Here is a 15,490-nt window from a genome sequence, read left to right on the forward strand (position 1 = left end):
TCATCCTCAGAAGACTTGTGCTACGGTCATTGACACCATGTTCATGTTGTGAGACATAATTTGATTACAAGGTAGCATCATCCATCACATAAAATTAATGTTATTTTTATACTTTTGGCTACTAGTTCTATAGCTTTCATGCTATGATTATTTAAAGGGTATGAACATAATGAGATTAAGGCTATTTTTTATGTAGCTAAATCGCATAATAATAAAAATAACTAAAATTCCTACTGTCAAGCTTAGATGGTTTTTCTTTTACTAAGAGCCTATTCAATGTCCATTTTAATTAAAGTAAAGCATAGTTCATACAGAATTCACAAGTATACTCTATTCATTCTAACATTATATGCTGAAAATGTTACTAAGTCTGGTTAGAAAATATTAATTTGAAAATCAGTGATCTTTGGCTCTCTGATCTCTACATTTTCTTTTCTTTGTAGTCTTCTGAAAATTTTCTTCATTAATCTGTAATTGACACCATCCACAATAGCTTTTTTTCTGTTATGTTGTCATGGTAACAGATGCATCTCGAGCACTTCCAGAGTTTGGAGAAGTTGAAATCTCTTCTTTGCCAGATGGTACTACCTTTGAGGATATCAAGTCACTGCAGAGTCTTTATCGAGAGCACTGTGAGGTAAGACTTTCAAGTGTAGTCTGAGCACATGCTAAGTTTTACCACATAACTTGTTAAGACAAAATAATCAAGTTTTTTCCCCTGGGGAACAGGGAAGTTAGTACTAGCTATTTTGAGCATTTCTTTGAACACTAATAAAAATCCTTGTTTTTTCTTGTCTCAGTGGAAAGTGAAGGATGAGTGAGAATGAGAACACATTTTATGCTTTTAAACTGATCATTGTATTTCTTGCTACAGCAGTTCTACTTCTAGGTCTCTCTCTGTCCTACAGAAATACATACATATAGGTAACACATCAAATGCACAAGGGTTTATTGCATTATTCTTTTGATCAAAGAGGTTGTTTGTAGCTGCAATATCTGATTGTGAGAGAGTTCAGGGAGTCTGAGAAATTTTGGCCATATTAGTATGTCACTGGAGGTGGGCTTGGAGAGTTTAAGTATTTGTGCCATTTCAAGTTTGCCCCATTTGCTTATGGTTCAAGATGTGAAGCCTTCACTTTCTACTCCTACTTCCATACTGTGGGACTGCCATCATGCACTCTGATTACCTGAAACCACTATCCCAAATAAACTCTTTCTTATATAAGTTTTCTTGGTGATGGTATTTGATCAGAATAGGAAAATAACTAATACAGAAGTTGGTTCTAGAGAGTAGGGTATTGCTGTGAAGAATCTTAGTTTCTGGAGAAACATGGAAAACTGTGAAACTTTGAATAAGAAAAGTGGTTAAAAGCTGCAAATAGAGCTGAATACAGCCAATCAATTAAAAGCTTAGAAGACAGTAGTGCTACGTGGACTGCCGAGGCCTGGCTAATGCGGTTTCAGAGTGTAACAGTATTAGCAAGTGAACTATAGATTGTTCCTGTGATAATTTGGGCAAAGAATCGGCTTCTTTTTGCCTATGTCCTAAGAACTTGCCTAAGGCTAGATTTAAAAGTACTGAACTCATTTTATTAGCAGAGGATATTGCAACACAGCACTATATCAATTCAATCTCATATTTTATTATAATCACTCCTAAGCTGATCTACAATGAAAAAGAAAAAGAGTGCAGAAAGAAATATGAAATGCACAGAAATCAAAGGATACTGTTAAGCTTAGTGTTATTACCAAGACTTATACTGGTAAAAGAGACTGCAATTATTAAGGAGATTGGGACCATTAGGATAGTCATATTGGCAATCTAATAAAAGGAAGTTGCTCTCAGGGCAAGATCTCATCCAGCTAAGCTACCAACTTGCTGAGAAAGCATGTGGTGTTTTCTTGTGCTATTTTCTAGTCATGTTTTGATACAATATTATCTTATTATTACCCATTTTTCCTTTAGTAATAATGATACATATTCTGTCCTGTTATATGTAATTTTGATTTTATAAGGGGTTACAATTAAAGATTACTTTGAATTTCAAAAGAGACTCTGAGATTGAACTTTTGAGCAATGTTGTAACTGAAAAACTATGAGAAGTTTAAAAACTGAACTAAATGTATTTTACTTTATGGTATGGCTATACTATTATAAAGGTCAGGAAGTGAGACGTACCTGCACTCTTGAGCATTTGGACACTTGATCTCAGTTAGTGGTGCTATTTGGAAAGGCTTAGGAGGTATAGTCTTCTTGGGAAATGTATATCACTGGAGATGAGCCTTAAGAGTTTAAAGCCCCTTCCCCACCACTATTTTTTGTTTGCTCTTTCTGTTTTGTGCTTATAATTTAAGTTAAGCCCTTTTCTTATCGTTCCTGCCACTATGCCTTTGTTTCACCATTATGGACTCTAACCCTCTGGAAACATAAGACCAAATGAACTTTCTTCTGTAAATTGTCTTGGTCATGGAGTTTTATCATAGCAAAAGAGAAGTAACTGATACAAAACTTTATAATGTCATGTTCAGAAGAAGGAGTCAGTTTTTCAGTGGACCCTTCTGAATACCAGAAATGTGTGATTCTATTAAAAACAATATAAAAGTATTTAATAAGTACTTTTGGTTTTCTCTTGGGATTCTTTAGGCTGACTTTGGAATTCAAGTAGCTTTATCTTAAGGAGTATTTGTGATATGCTTACAATTTAAGGATTACCCTGTGGTTTCTAGAAAATCCCTCTGTGTGTTAACAGTATAGAATGGAATAAAAAGTTTCAGCTTAAAACATGCACTGATTATTATTTGAGCGTTTGGTTCCTTAGTGTGTTCCTGTTGTTTTATAACTCTCGTCCTCTGCTCTCACTCATGTCAGAGCTGGGAAACTGACTAGGAGGAGGGCTTTCTGTGTCCCATTACTTTAATGTATCTTAAATTTGCCTGGTAGAAAGAAGCTAATACATTGTGTAGAGTTTTCTTAAGTGGCTTAAAATTTTAAGTAGCTTTAGTCTAGGAGTATTTGTGGTCTGCCTGCAAATTACAGAGTAGCCTGTGATTTCTAGTGAATTATTCCTGACAGTTGACAGTGAAGGATAAAATAAGAAATTTCAGTTTAGAACATTTTAGATTTCTTTTCCTTGCTCTAGACATAAGATTACTGGTGTGAACCCAAGTGCTTGTCAGAGTTGCTAGGTTATTGACAATCAAGAACAAGTCCTCTCCTAAACATCTTGCTGGATTGAGTGTTCTTCAGCACATCTTATGTATTTCCAACACTTCGGGCATAGTATAAGCCACCCAGTATTCATCTCCCATTAATACTTTCCAGACTACTTGGGGGTGTTTCTAGATCATCTTTATATACATGGGAAAAACTTAAAACTACTGCCTTTAAGTAACTTAGCTTATACAAATATGATTCAGATTTTTTGAGTGACTCATATTTACATTGCTAAAGAGTGTACGGTGAGATCATTCTAAGCAACAGATGCCTTCAATAAGATTAAAATTTTCATGAAAATTCCTGTTGTAATGAATGAATATACTTGATGTGAAGATATGGGGGCACTCAGCGTATATGTGTAGTATACGGCAGTCCACAAAATGAACCCTACTTGTTTCTAAATTATCAATGCTCTGTCCTCTCACATGGAACAGAGTTGTGTATTTAGAAAACAAAATTCTAATTTTATTTTCTGTTACACGTCAAAATTTTAAATAAAGCTGTCTTGATCTCAGATTGAATCCTGTAGTGATTTGCCAAAAACACAATATAGACTATTTTAATCCCTTTTTGCCTAAATATTTAAAATAGGTTAGAAAATAATCATACTTTAGTCACTTACAAAGCTGCCGTGTATGAGGCTGATGTTGATGGCATTTCAGAGGTCATTGGAGATTAATTAGAACATACTATATGATGCACTGAAATTTTTGTCATATTTCACTTCATATTTTCTATGGTTTATTTTTTTAAAGAAAGATTATTCTGCCATTTGGAATTCTTATAACATATTTATCAAGGTGTTTTTGAAAGCATCTCATGGAATATGCCTAAGCAGCAGTTGTAAGAACTTCTCCCTGGAGAAGGTTTTGCCTTTTCCATATGTTTACTTTGTTTTCAGAGCCGGCCTTTAGTGTTTTTTTTCTTTCTTTTTAATGTTTCTGATAGTATCTGACAGTGTGTAACATCCCCTGCTAGTTCTCAGAACATGTCTTCCACACACATGCTTCATGTCTGACTTAGACTCTATCACATCTCTCATGCCAGAGCTTTGTATGTAGCACATACACTAGAATAATGAAGTTACCGTTTACTTTCTCCTAAAAATTCAGATGGGCCCTAGGTTATCCTCATTTTTTCTGCCTTGTGTGGACTTCTATAGATCCTGATGGGAATCTTCTTAGTTCTCAGTTACTGATGGTATCAAACTCATTTTACTGATTTATACTGCCTATACCTCAGCCTTTTAACTTTCAGCATAATCACAGAAATAAATTTTCTTTGGCTTCATTTTTGCCATTATCTGAAGGTTCTATTACAAAGTGGTTTCAGTGGCAAACTGAAATTAAATGTGCTCATCAAGAGTTAGAGAAAGTGACAGTCACTGACATCATCAACAGAAGAAAATGGAAACTTGATACACCTGGAAACTGTTCTAGAAACTAAATCTAAACTAAAACACAAGGCAAAAACCCCATAGTTAGGAAACTGTAACTAAAGCTGATCTATATAAAAGGCATGCATAGAAGCAAACTGTCTGGTCCCTCTGCCTGGCAAGGACCCATGACCAACAGCCTTGGAAGACTTAGCTCAGCCTTATACCCGTCTTCCACACTTGAGTAACTGATCACTCTTAACCTCTGCCTTTCACCTAAGAACTCAGGTGTTTGGATTCTTTGTCCTTCCTGGCCTGGAGTAGGCAGGTGTGTGTGTGTGTGTGTGTGTGTGTGTGTGTGTGTGTGTGTGTGTGTGTAAAACGCTTCCAGCTGTCAACTTGTCAAGTTCTCCAGAATTATTCTGAAAGAGTCTCAACCAGGGATTATTTAGATCAGGGTAGTCTGTGGATGTGTCTATATGGAATGCCCTGATTACATTAGATTGGATTAGATATGTAACCTAACGTGGAAGTAATATAAATAGTAATTACTTTCACTTTTAATAGATTTTTAATGTTATGTCTTATCATTTAAAAATAGAATATAAAGATTATAAGCAGATTATTCATTTTTATTTCTTTTCCCAAGTGTTTGAAATGTTAGGTGTCATTAAAGAAATACAGTGCATTAACTATTTATCACTGATTGTATCATTTTTGTATGTTTGAAATACAATTTATATCACCAATAATAGAAAGAATAAGAACAAAATATTTTTTATTATTTTTTTCAATTTTTTAATCATCTGAAGTATACAAAATTCATTTGATAACTAGTCTGTTATGTTTTCTTTTTTGTTATGTTTTTAGTTATTGGGTTTTTTTTCTTAGAACACCATGACTTGAAAACTTAGAGAAGAGTTTATGGGTTTATGCTCCCCGGGGGACTGTCCTGGTACAGAGGCATGGCAGCTAGCAGAGAAGGAGCAGAATGAACAGGAAGCTAAAAGTCTCTATCTTGAGTCATAAGCACAGAACACAGAGAACATGAAACAGCACAAGTGTTTAAAGTCTTAAAGCCTGCCTCCAGTGACACATCCTCCAGCAAGGCCTCATCTCCGAAGTTTCCCCAAATAGAGCTGCCAATAGAGACCAATTATTCAAATGTCCAAAAATACTGGGGGACATCATACAAACAACCAAACAGTCTGAAATACAGTACGTTATTTCAACATGGAAACAATATAAGTGTTAGTAGCTAATATTTGTGCTTTTCTTTTGGAGTATTTAAAGTTCAGTCTGTTTTTATTTCAACAACACACTATGTAGACAAATTATTGATGCTTACTTCTTTTGTTACTGAATCATTGGAATATAAAGGTGGTAGAATGATTAAACGATTTTTACATTGTTTTACTCTATCTTCAAAATGCAATATGTTGTCATCTCAATTGGTAATTAATATAACAGCTAGTTAAGTATTATCTGTCCTTTGTGTCTTACAGAGTCTTGAATATGCAGTATCTTTGGTATTTACTGTCATTAGACATTATTTTTGGGAGTGGCCAGATTCCTAAAGTTCAGGAGACACATGTGACTGCAAACAATATACCAGTCTTGGGAAAGTTCAAATACATATAGGATGATCTATATCATATAGGGATTGTAGCTGCCTTAGCAGAAACATCTTACAGTAAAGTAAAAGAACCAGGGGGAGTAAAGGAAGTATTATGGTTTGGTCCTTTTGTTTCTAGGCAATATTGGACGTTGTTGTGAATCTTCAGTTTAGCCTGATAGAAAAACTGTGGCAGACATTCTGGCGCTATTCCCCCTCTACTCCAACTGACGGCACTACCATTACGGAACCAAGGTCAGAATCAGTATGCCTTTCTGATTTGTTTTCCTAATGAAGTAGATGTCACAGCTAATGAACTAGAGATATGTATGTATACCAGTTGTGAACTTCACCTGATAACACTGAGTAGATTGACGCTTTGACCATCCTAGGAATAAACCACAGACTGCTCTCCTGAGATTTTAGTGTGTGTAGCTCCCATTTTATTGATTTGGGGACTATTAGTTCTATGTCAAGCAAGTGGATTACTATCCTATCAGCCTTTCAGACCATAAGAAACTATTACTGTACATAGGTAGCTCTGGGGGTGTGTTTGTATATATACATCCATATATATCCAGCCATATAACACCAGTGCAATGATGGTAGAGTTCTAACCTCAGTAATATTTGATAAACTATTTTTTAAAGTCCATTTTCTGTTTTATCCTCATTTGCCATCTATTCATTTGCAACATTTATTCACACCAGCAATCTGAGTGAAATAGAAAGTCGACTTCCGAAAGCAAAGCTGATAACTCTGTGCAAACATGAGTCTATCCTGAAATGGATGTGTAACTGTGACCATGGGATGTACCAGGCTTTGGTGGAGATTCTCATCCCCGACGTCCTTAGACCCATTCCTAGTAAGTTAAATGGGGACAACTACGGATGCTTTTGTTCTCATACATACCACCCAAGAAATTTGGGGGATTGATGTTGCAATCAGGAGTGATCTTAATTTTACTTAAATTTGTCAAATAAAAAAACAAGCAGCATAAAGAATATTGCATGAAAGAAGCCTAGCGTGACCTTGCAGTGAAGGGGGAGTGTCCTGTCTTCCAGTCTTGTGCAGTTTATTTTTCAAAAGCTAACCTACAGCTATGACACCCTCAATAAACTAATTGCAAGAACACTGATAGTCTAGTCAGCCATGCAAAATTATTCTACTCCAGACTAAAGTCCTCTGCAGATAGCTGAAAAATATTCAAGTCTCTAATTGCAGACCATTCCCTTGATTGTTGCTTAGAATTTGAAATGAGTTGATTGTGGCTTCCAGTAGAGTTCAGTTTCTTTATAAAAGCACATACTCTATTACTGTGTCATCTTCAGGACTAGAAAGTCAGCTTCATCAACGCTCATGGTTAACTAGGATTAGAGGAAAAACTAATAACTACACAAGCATTGTACCAAGTGTGAAGCAAATAGAAATTGCATCCATCACTCAGATAACCCTTTTCAGTGACCACGTTATAGCAAACAAAGCTTCTTTTCTAATTGTAGTTGGAAATGCTACTATGCGTATTGTTAGAGGCAGTTGGCACTACTTTATACAATGAGCCTTACTAGTGACCTGAACCTTTAAAGAAATGGGGGTTGCTTTACTCAGATGTTGATAAAGTCAAAGCAGTCTCTTATCTCATGACATTGGCTGCTGTGTACTTTAAATATGCTATTCGCCAGTTATTTCTTCTGTTGTGGAAACTCTATGAGTAGGCTTTAGTAGAAGGAAAGTGGAGGGTATTCACATTGTGTGTTTATACTTACAAAAGCAAAGACCCAGTGAAAGATATAAATTCTTTTATACATCACAACCTTAAAAAGAGATGCTTATACACATTTACATATTATGCCCATCAATGTACATTAATATATGGAGGAGAAAGTAAAAAACAAAAGAAATCCCACTGGCATTATCTTAACACTTTATAAATTGCTAATGTGTTCCTCACCAGGTTACCTGACTGTAAGTTTGATAGAAATTAATATTGTTGTGGAAATTTTCACTATGTCAATTTCCACTGGTTTTTGTTCAAGAATTTTATTTTTTCACTACTTTCCTGCCCCTTGTGCTCCAAGTGTTAATCTCTAGAGATGTTTAAAATAGGTTGCATAGGCTAGCTCATTAGCCTATGACATCTGGCTATCAACGTACAGTTTCTCTCAGGAGATTCAAGCAGGGCTAGCCGTAAGTGCTTTGTTTTCCAAGGCACGTCAGTAGCACCAAGATTCATTAAACAATTCAGAAACAGGGTGCTTTTGTCTTAGCATTATCAGAATTTAGAAGTTCCCTAATTTTAAGTCATATATCAATTTTAGTTTACTTTAAGCCTTAGAATTTTAAGTATATAATACACTTGCCCTTTGTCTTTTGAAAAAATGTGATAGAAAAAGAACAGATTTCTGTCCAAGAATTTGTCTCTACACTCACCAGAAAATTAAATCATTTTATTTCTCCAAAGTTATAAGATATAATAATGTAGTACTCTACAAAAGAAATTTGGGGAATTCAATTTTCATTTTTCAGTAAGTCTCAACAATGTAATGCTTAAAATACAGTGTAGATAGCTGTTACTGGGTGAGGTGCATTTTAATACTGATCTTGAGCAGGCTAAGGCAGCTCAGCTTTGGAATAGATTTTTAAATACCAAACCATCCATTTATGAGTCTTTAGAAGCTGTCAGAATCAGTCTGCACAATTCCGATTTTATATGAATCCCTACAGAGAGAAGAAACTTAATTTTATTTTTAAAAATTGTATTTCTTGGCTACTAGTACTTCACTCTACCATTTTCTGTCCAGATGGGATTTCTTTTTTTAGCTAAAAAGTCTGCACATCGTACTAATTTAAAGTCAGCCTGAAGAGCCTATATTCTAAAATACATTCACCCGGAACATGGAAAAAGGAAATTAAGTGTGAATTATTGAGTAAGAACTCACCTGGTAACACTGCGTTATATTCCCAGCTGCCCATAATTTAGGTTTCTTTAAAAAGTAAATACCTAAACTTTTTAATATGCCCAATATATCTTTTTAGATTATAATCTCCTTCCAGCAAGTTTGTCTAGATTAAAAATAAAAGGCATTATGAAATGCTTTAAAATGACATTAGAAGTTATTGGGGTATTTGCAAATAAAATTATTGTTATACTAATTAGAGAACCAATGAAAATTTGTTCTAAGTTTCAGAAAGGGTGTTAATGCCTGTCACGCTTTTCATTCCCATCCAAGCCTGCACTTCAGGACTGTAGGACATGAAACAACAGAAAGATACTTCTTTTTTTTTTCTCTCTCTCCTGGTTAAAGCGGGACACTTAAGAGATTCCAAAATATTGCCTTCTTTAAAAATATCCAGTTCAACCTAGTTAGGAGTGTGCATTCTTCCTAATCAATATGTAGGCAATTTTAAGTTCTATTGTCCAGTTAAAAAATAAAGACCCAGTTGTTTTATTACTGGGGTGTTATATTTGATATCTTTGTTGTAAGTAATTTGAATAGGTTAGATTCCCTCCCAAACCTATTTTGGCAGAAGTTAACAAATAATGGTGTCAGACTCACTTCAGCATAGAAAGGGAAGCCCAGGACTTCGGTCCTGCTTTATATTCTTGTGGGCAGTTGGCCAGAATAGGACTTCTTTCTCATGGTGTACCACAGGTCTGGGTATCTGCCAGGAAGTATGAAACCTACTGAGAGTAGTTTTGTGTTATGGGTGCTTTAAACTTTAACACCTAAATCTATTCCCCACAGCATGTAGCCCTAGGCACAAAGGAGTTTAATTACCATTGACTATATAACACACTGAGCAGAGCCAGTGAGCAGATCCCTTGTAACCAAAGGCAAGTGCAGTGACTTCATGACCACTGTAACATTCTGTCATGGCACCTGCCCCTGTTTCAGGCGTTTCCCACATCAGGCTTGGCTGTTTTGGTAATGCCTTAGTAGCACTGCCCCTGTGGCAGCACACTATCACACTGTAATTCCACTTACTGTGTAAAATTGGAATAGTCGTCTGAAACCTTTTTGAGACAAGTACAAATTCTATTCTTTTTTTCAACAAAGTACTCCAATTCATAGGCTTTATGGTAAAACATCATAGACAGAGAGAAAAAACGCTTTGCACTGTGTTTTATTTTAACCAACAGTGGTTGATTTGGGGACCGAAATGGAAATTTTACAAAAACAAAAAAACAAAAACAAAACCCTCTTAGTCTTGACCACAGAACTCTTGATGAAGTTTTGTCCAAGGCAGAAAGCTCCGTCAAACCTATTCACAACTGGTATATGTGAGCATGAGCTCGAAGTCCTGAATGTTTCCATTTCCCGCAGGCATCATCAGTGTCCGAGAACAAAGCAGTTTCAAGAGCCAAAACTGTTATTTTTAGATGCACTAAGAAACTAGTAGTTATGTTACTTTTAATCAATGAAGATAATATAAATTCTTCTCTGTGCTATTAGAGTAACATAAACATATATTTCCCTTGTTCCAGCTTAAAATTAATGATATTGCATATCTTTATTGTTCTACTTTTATTTTTTATCATTCAGGTGCCTTGACCCAAGCCATTCGAAATTTTGCAAAAAGCCTAGAAGGTTGGCTTTCAAATGCCATGAACAATATTCCACAGAGAATGATTCAAACCAAGGTATGGTTATGTCCTTTGTGGTGTGCGTGCGTGCGTGCGTGTGTGTGTGTGTGTGTGTGTGTGTGTGTGTGTGTGTGTGTGTCTGTGTTTGTATGTGTATCTGTGTGTGGTGTTTACACTTGCTTAAGGACCTATTTCTTGATCTTTATACATGAGTAACACGGAATATTATACAGAGCTAGCTAATGGAATCTTTAGTTCAGAGCAGGTACTCATGCCTATAGGATTCCAGATTCCATTGTCCCTGTCTGTCATATGCCCATGGCTAGATTAGACAGAGGCTATACTTTGATTTTGCTGCAAAAAAAAAAAATCATGTTTTTGGCTTTTGGTAAGTAGCTGTATCCACCATTAGACTCCAAGAGTATATCCTTGCCTTCAAAGTCAATTGTATTCCTAATAATACCTCAAGTAGCTGAAATCCACTCTCAGTATCATCAAAATGAACACCTCAGCAGTTTGCCTGCAATATTGACCATCTTGCTGAATTTTAGGTTTAACCTGAATGGTGACAGTGCACTTCAGAGGACAGTGTCTGCTCTTCTGCTGTTGCATATAAGCAGTTATTTTTCTGCTGAACTCCTCAGTCAGTGAGACAGGTTACCCTGACTGTGGAAAGAGCCGTCTAGTGAATGGTATTAGCACTAAAATGTCTGCATTCAGTTCTCACCACTTACATGAGTTCCTGTACTGTCTTCTGCAAGCTACTTCTTTAAAATATAATATGTTGAGATTGGTTGAACAATGTAATATATATATGAGACACTTAACCTGGTGCCTGGTATAATTATGTATTTATTGCATATAAACTATAAAACCATGTTCTCTGCAAGTATGTGTGAGCTTGCTCAAATGTTCCATACAGTCCTAATATTTTTCACTTTCAAAAGAGCCTCCTTTACAGCAACAACCATTTATTTTACTAAACCAACTGGTTTTTCAAATATGTGCTTCTTATATACCCATAAAAATCCTATAAATATCCTAGGTTTCTGTCATATTTTGGAAGACTGGAGTCATACCTGCTATGTATCTAACACTTTTATGAGATCATGAGAACTAGATATTTATTTAGGAGTTTTCTTTTTATTATCTTTGGTTCTTTTCAACATAGGCTAGCTCATTTAGTCTCATTCAGTGAGTGAATGATCACCAGCTAGGGCAGTAGACCATTTGACCAGTATGCATAATGTCTGGGTTCAATCGATTATAGTAGTTGTGGAGAAGAAAGAAAAGAAACCAAATGTCTATGGAAAGAGTGTATGGAATAACTGAATTTATTTCTAAACATGTAAACAGAGTTGACCAGTGATCATTAGTTAAACTAATGATTAAGCATACCACAGCTAGCAATAGTAAGAGGTCACTGCCAAATGCAAGGGCCAAAACTTACAGCATTAAGAAACATCTTTCTATGTTTCCCCAACTGTAGCCTTAGAAGAGAGGAGAACACAGCTTTTTGGGAGTGATCACTCTGACCACTGTGGTCATGTCCTTTGGGCTCCTAACAATGCCTACCCTTGATTAAATTTACCTGGAAACTTGAGTCCTTGTCATCCAGGGCAGCCTTTCTGGCCAGGCAATGATGGAGGGAAACAGAGGAGGTTTTTGAGAGATAAAGATTTATTCAGTGTATTAGGTCATAACAACTCTGAACTTACTTGTCTCACCAAGTCTACCAGCTTGTAAGCTAATGATGTGAATGAAGTCGTAACAGAAGATGTGGATGGCACTGCCCTGAAAAGTGTTTGTTCAATCAACCTGTATTGTTTGCTTTTCCACATAAAAAAGAAATGTTCATATTTGTCTAGTTTTTAGCTGTCCTAAAAAGAGTTGGGGAGGGAATGAAAGCAAACATGTTTCTACTTTCTTTTCACAATGTAATTTCTTGTTGTGGTTTAGTAATTAATTTCCAAGATTGGCTTAATTATTGCTGCTCTCTGAAGTCAAAAATGGTGAGAGTTTGTTTAATGTTTACCTCAATACACTCAAAATTAAATAGTTCTTCTTTAATTTTAAATGCTATATAATTTACAAGTAATCTATTACCAAATTAATTTGAAATGTATCTAAGGAAAACTGTTTCTAAGGAAAATTTGACTGAAGGAAACAAGATTTGGAGATTGCAGTAGTTTCTTTTATGATACAAAGCAGGTAGGTTGGGGAGAAAAAGTAAAAAATATAAAATCATCCCACCACAGCTTGCTTGGGTTTCTATAGGTTGCCGCTGTAAGTGCCTTTGCCCAGACTCTGCGAAGATACACATCGCTCAATCACCTGGCCCAGGCAGCCCGTGCAGTGCTTCAGAACACTTCCCAGATCAACCAGATGCTCAGTGACCTCAACCGCGTTGACTTTGCCAATGTCCAGGTACTCTGCCTACCTGAATATCCTGTCTCTTAAATAACGGTGACAGTTGTCTAAACCAGGCCCATCTGATTGTGGACTAGCATTATGTGTTCACGGTTTCTATAAAGCTGGAGTTTCATCCATGAAACTTTATTCACCATGAGTTTTATTGACCCCTTTGTTTTGTGGGTAAAGTCAGCTAAGGTTTATGAATTGGAGGCAACAGAAAACATTCAGGTTTGCCAAGAAGTTAAGAGGATAATCAAGATCAGAGTCACTGAAGTCTAGCCAAAGAAATTAGACTAGTCTATGGCTGTGAGAATTTGAAAAACTACTTAACTGGTCTTGTTTCATTTTCCTGGCTATAACAACTACCTTGGGTTGTTTAAATAGTGATTTGTACTCATTCAAGCTGGTACTTCTGTTACTATAGTAACACACCTTGGATAACCTAAGCACCTATGTTACAGCAGGTATTGCAGATATCTGAGAAAATTCTCACTTAAAGAATTATCTACAGTAAATGTACATGCTTGGTTCAAAGAAAAATATTTTTTAAAACAAGTTGCTCTGTACTTTGCATGGAAATGGCTAGTGTCTAATAAATATTTTATTTATGATACTAAAGTAACAAAGTTAATTGTTACTTTTAAAATGGTAACACTCCTGATCTAAAGTGTAAGCAACAATGTAAAAAAAATACATAATTAAATAAAGTCCAAATTTAAAACTTTTGGAAGAAACAAGAGACTACATAATGGATATAAAAAAGACAAGGAAAAGAATTTCAGAAGCTCAAATCTTATAAGTGTATATAGCCCAACTTTTAGCTACTTTTTGGGTTTTTTCCTTCTCCCACCTTTCACCATCCCTATTCTTTCTCCCTTTCAACCCCTAACATTAGGTAGGAGAGAAAAAAGATAGAGGGGAAGGGAAAACTGGTGAGTATATCCTTAGACTAATTACTTCCTGATGATAGGGGCATTGAGTTCCTTGGAGCAAATCTGATCTTCGTCTTCAGGATATCCAATTTCTTTTCTCTTTGCACACTACCACTTGACAAACTGCAACAGCAGCAACCAACAGAGGAGCCACTGTGGTGGCTGCAGCCCCTCTAGAGGCTCTAACACTTCTGTATCTTACACACTTGCAGAAACTATCTGCGCTGGCAAAATCACACCCTTGCTAGAGCATGAGGCAAATCACAGTCAGCTGCTGTGGACAGTCTGAAGCAGCCTATATCCCACATCTGGGATTAAAATGAAAATATATCCCTATGATATTTCTGTGTTTTTTAAAGAAACCAAAATTCTCACAAATATCCAATTATTTATATATGTGTGTGTGTATATATATATATGGACATGTGTATATATATATGTATATATATATATATGTGTGTGTGTGTGTGTGTGTGTGTGTGTGTGTGTGTGTGTGTGTATGGTATGTGTATGTATGTATACTACTCTGAAACCCATTAATAAAAATCCACCTGATTTTAAAATGGTAATACAGAAGTGCCCAGGAAATATGGGAAGGGATTCTTAGCATTGGCCACAAAAGGAATGGGAGGTTAAACCATGAGGGGGAAAAAAGTGTTCATTTTGTGAACACTGAAACGGATATGATTGAAGATTTAAAAAGGTCTCAGTTTTTGGTCCCTGGAGAACTGGAGAAATTGGCACTTCATGAGCTGTTGATGAGAATGTAAAGTTCCACGACCACTGAGACTGGGATTTCCTCAAAAAGATAAATGAATACTCACCATGTGATTGAGCATGGCAGATAGCTATGAGGAAGGGAAACATGGCCGTACAAGTTGGCCAGTCCTTATCTAAAATACTTGGAATGGAAGGTTTGGGTGTTTTTCAGATGTTTTAATATTTAATAGTTTCCCACATGATTATCCCTAAAATCTGTACACTGAAATGTTTCAAAACACAATTGTTCTGACCGTTTATCCTTTCATGATATCTTCAGACTCGAGATCCTCAATGTCCACAGCATCCTTCAGTGGTCATAGCATCAGGTTCAGATGAGACAGCCAAGGTGGTCATTACTGAATAACTGAACATGTGCGTTGTCTATACAGTGGACCATTGCTGAGCAATGAAAAGAACCTCTGAAGACTTGATTGAGCCCTAGAAACATGATAAGAGAAGGAAAGTTGTTACATATTTCCATTTGCATGAAGTGACCTGAATAGATATTAGAAAGAGAAAGTAGGTTTCTGGCTAGATAAGGCTGGGGTATCATAGAGAATGGAAGACTGCAGATACAATGAGTATGGGA

The 15,490-nt window shown here is 36.0% G+C and overlaps 1 protein-coding gene across 3 annotated transcripts in view; it reads left to right on the plus strand.

The window, feature by feature from the left end:
* The window catches only part of RFX3 (regulatory factor X3), a gene marked incomplete at both ends in the record, with an annotated part of 132,046 nt that overhangs the window by 86,925 nt on the left and 29,631 nt on the right, over positions 1-15,490 (plus strand). For all 3 annotated transcript variants that reach the window (XM_080911323.1, XM_080911321.1, XM_080911322.1), the window contains 5 exons: positions 525-637; positions 6,347-6,462; positions 6,918-7,072; positions 10,752-10,849; positions 13,070-13,219. In XM_080911323.1, coding sequence (XP_080767449.1) covers positions 525-637; positions 6,347-6,462; positions 6,918-7,072; positions 10,752-10,849; positions 13,070-13,219 — 632 coding nt within the window. The remainder of the gene's footprint in view (positions 1-524; positions 638-6,346; positions 6,463-6,917; positions 7,073-10,751; positions 10,850-13,069; positions 13,220-15,490) is intronic.

Source organism: Micromys minutus (assembly GCF_963924665.1).
Source record: "Micromys minutus genome assembly, chromosome: 2".
Classification (NCBI taxonomy): Eukaryota; Metazoa; Chordata; class Mammalia; order Rodentia; family Muridae; genus Micromys; species Micromys minutus.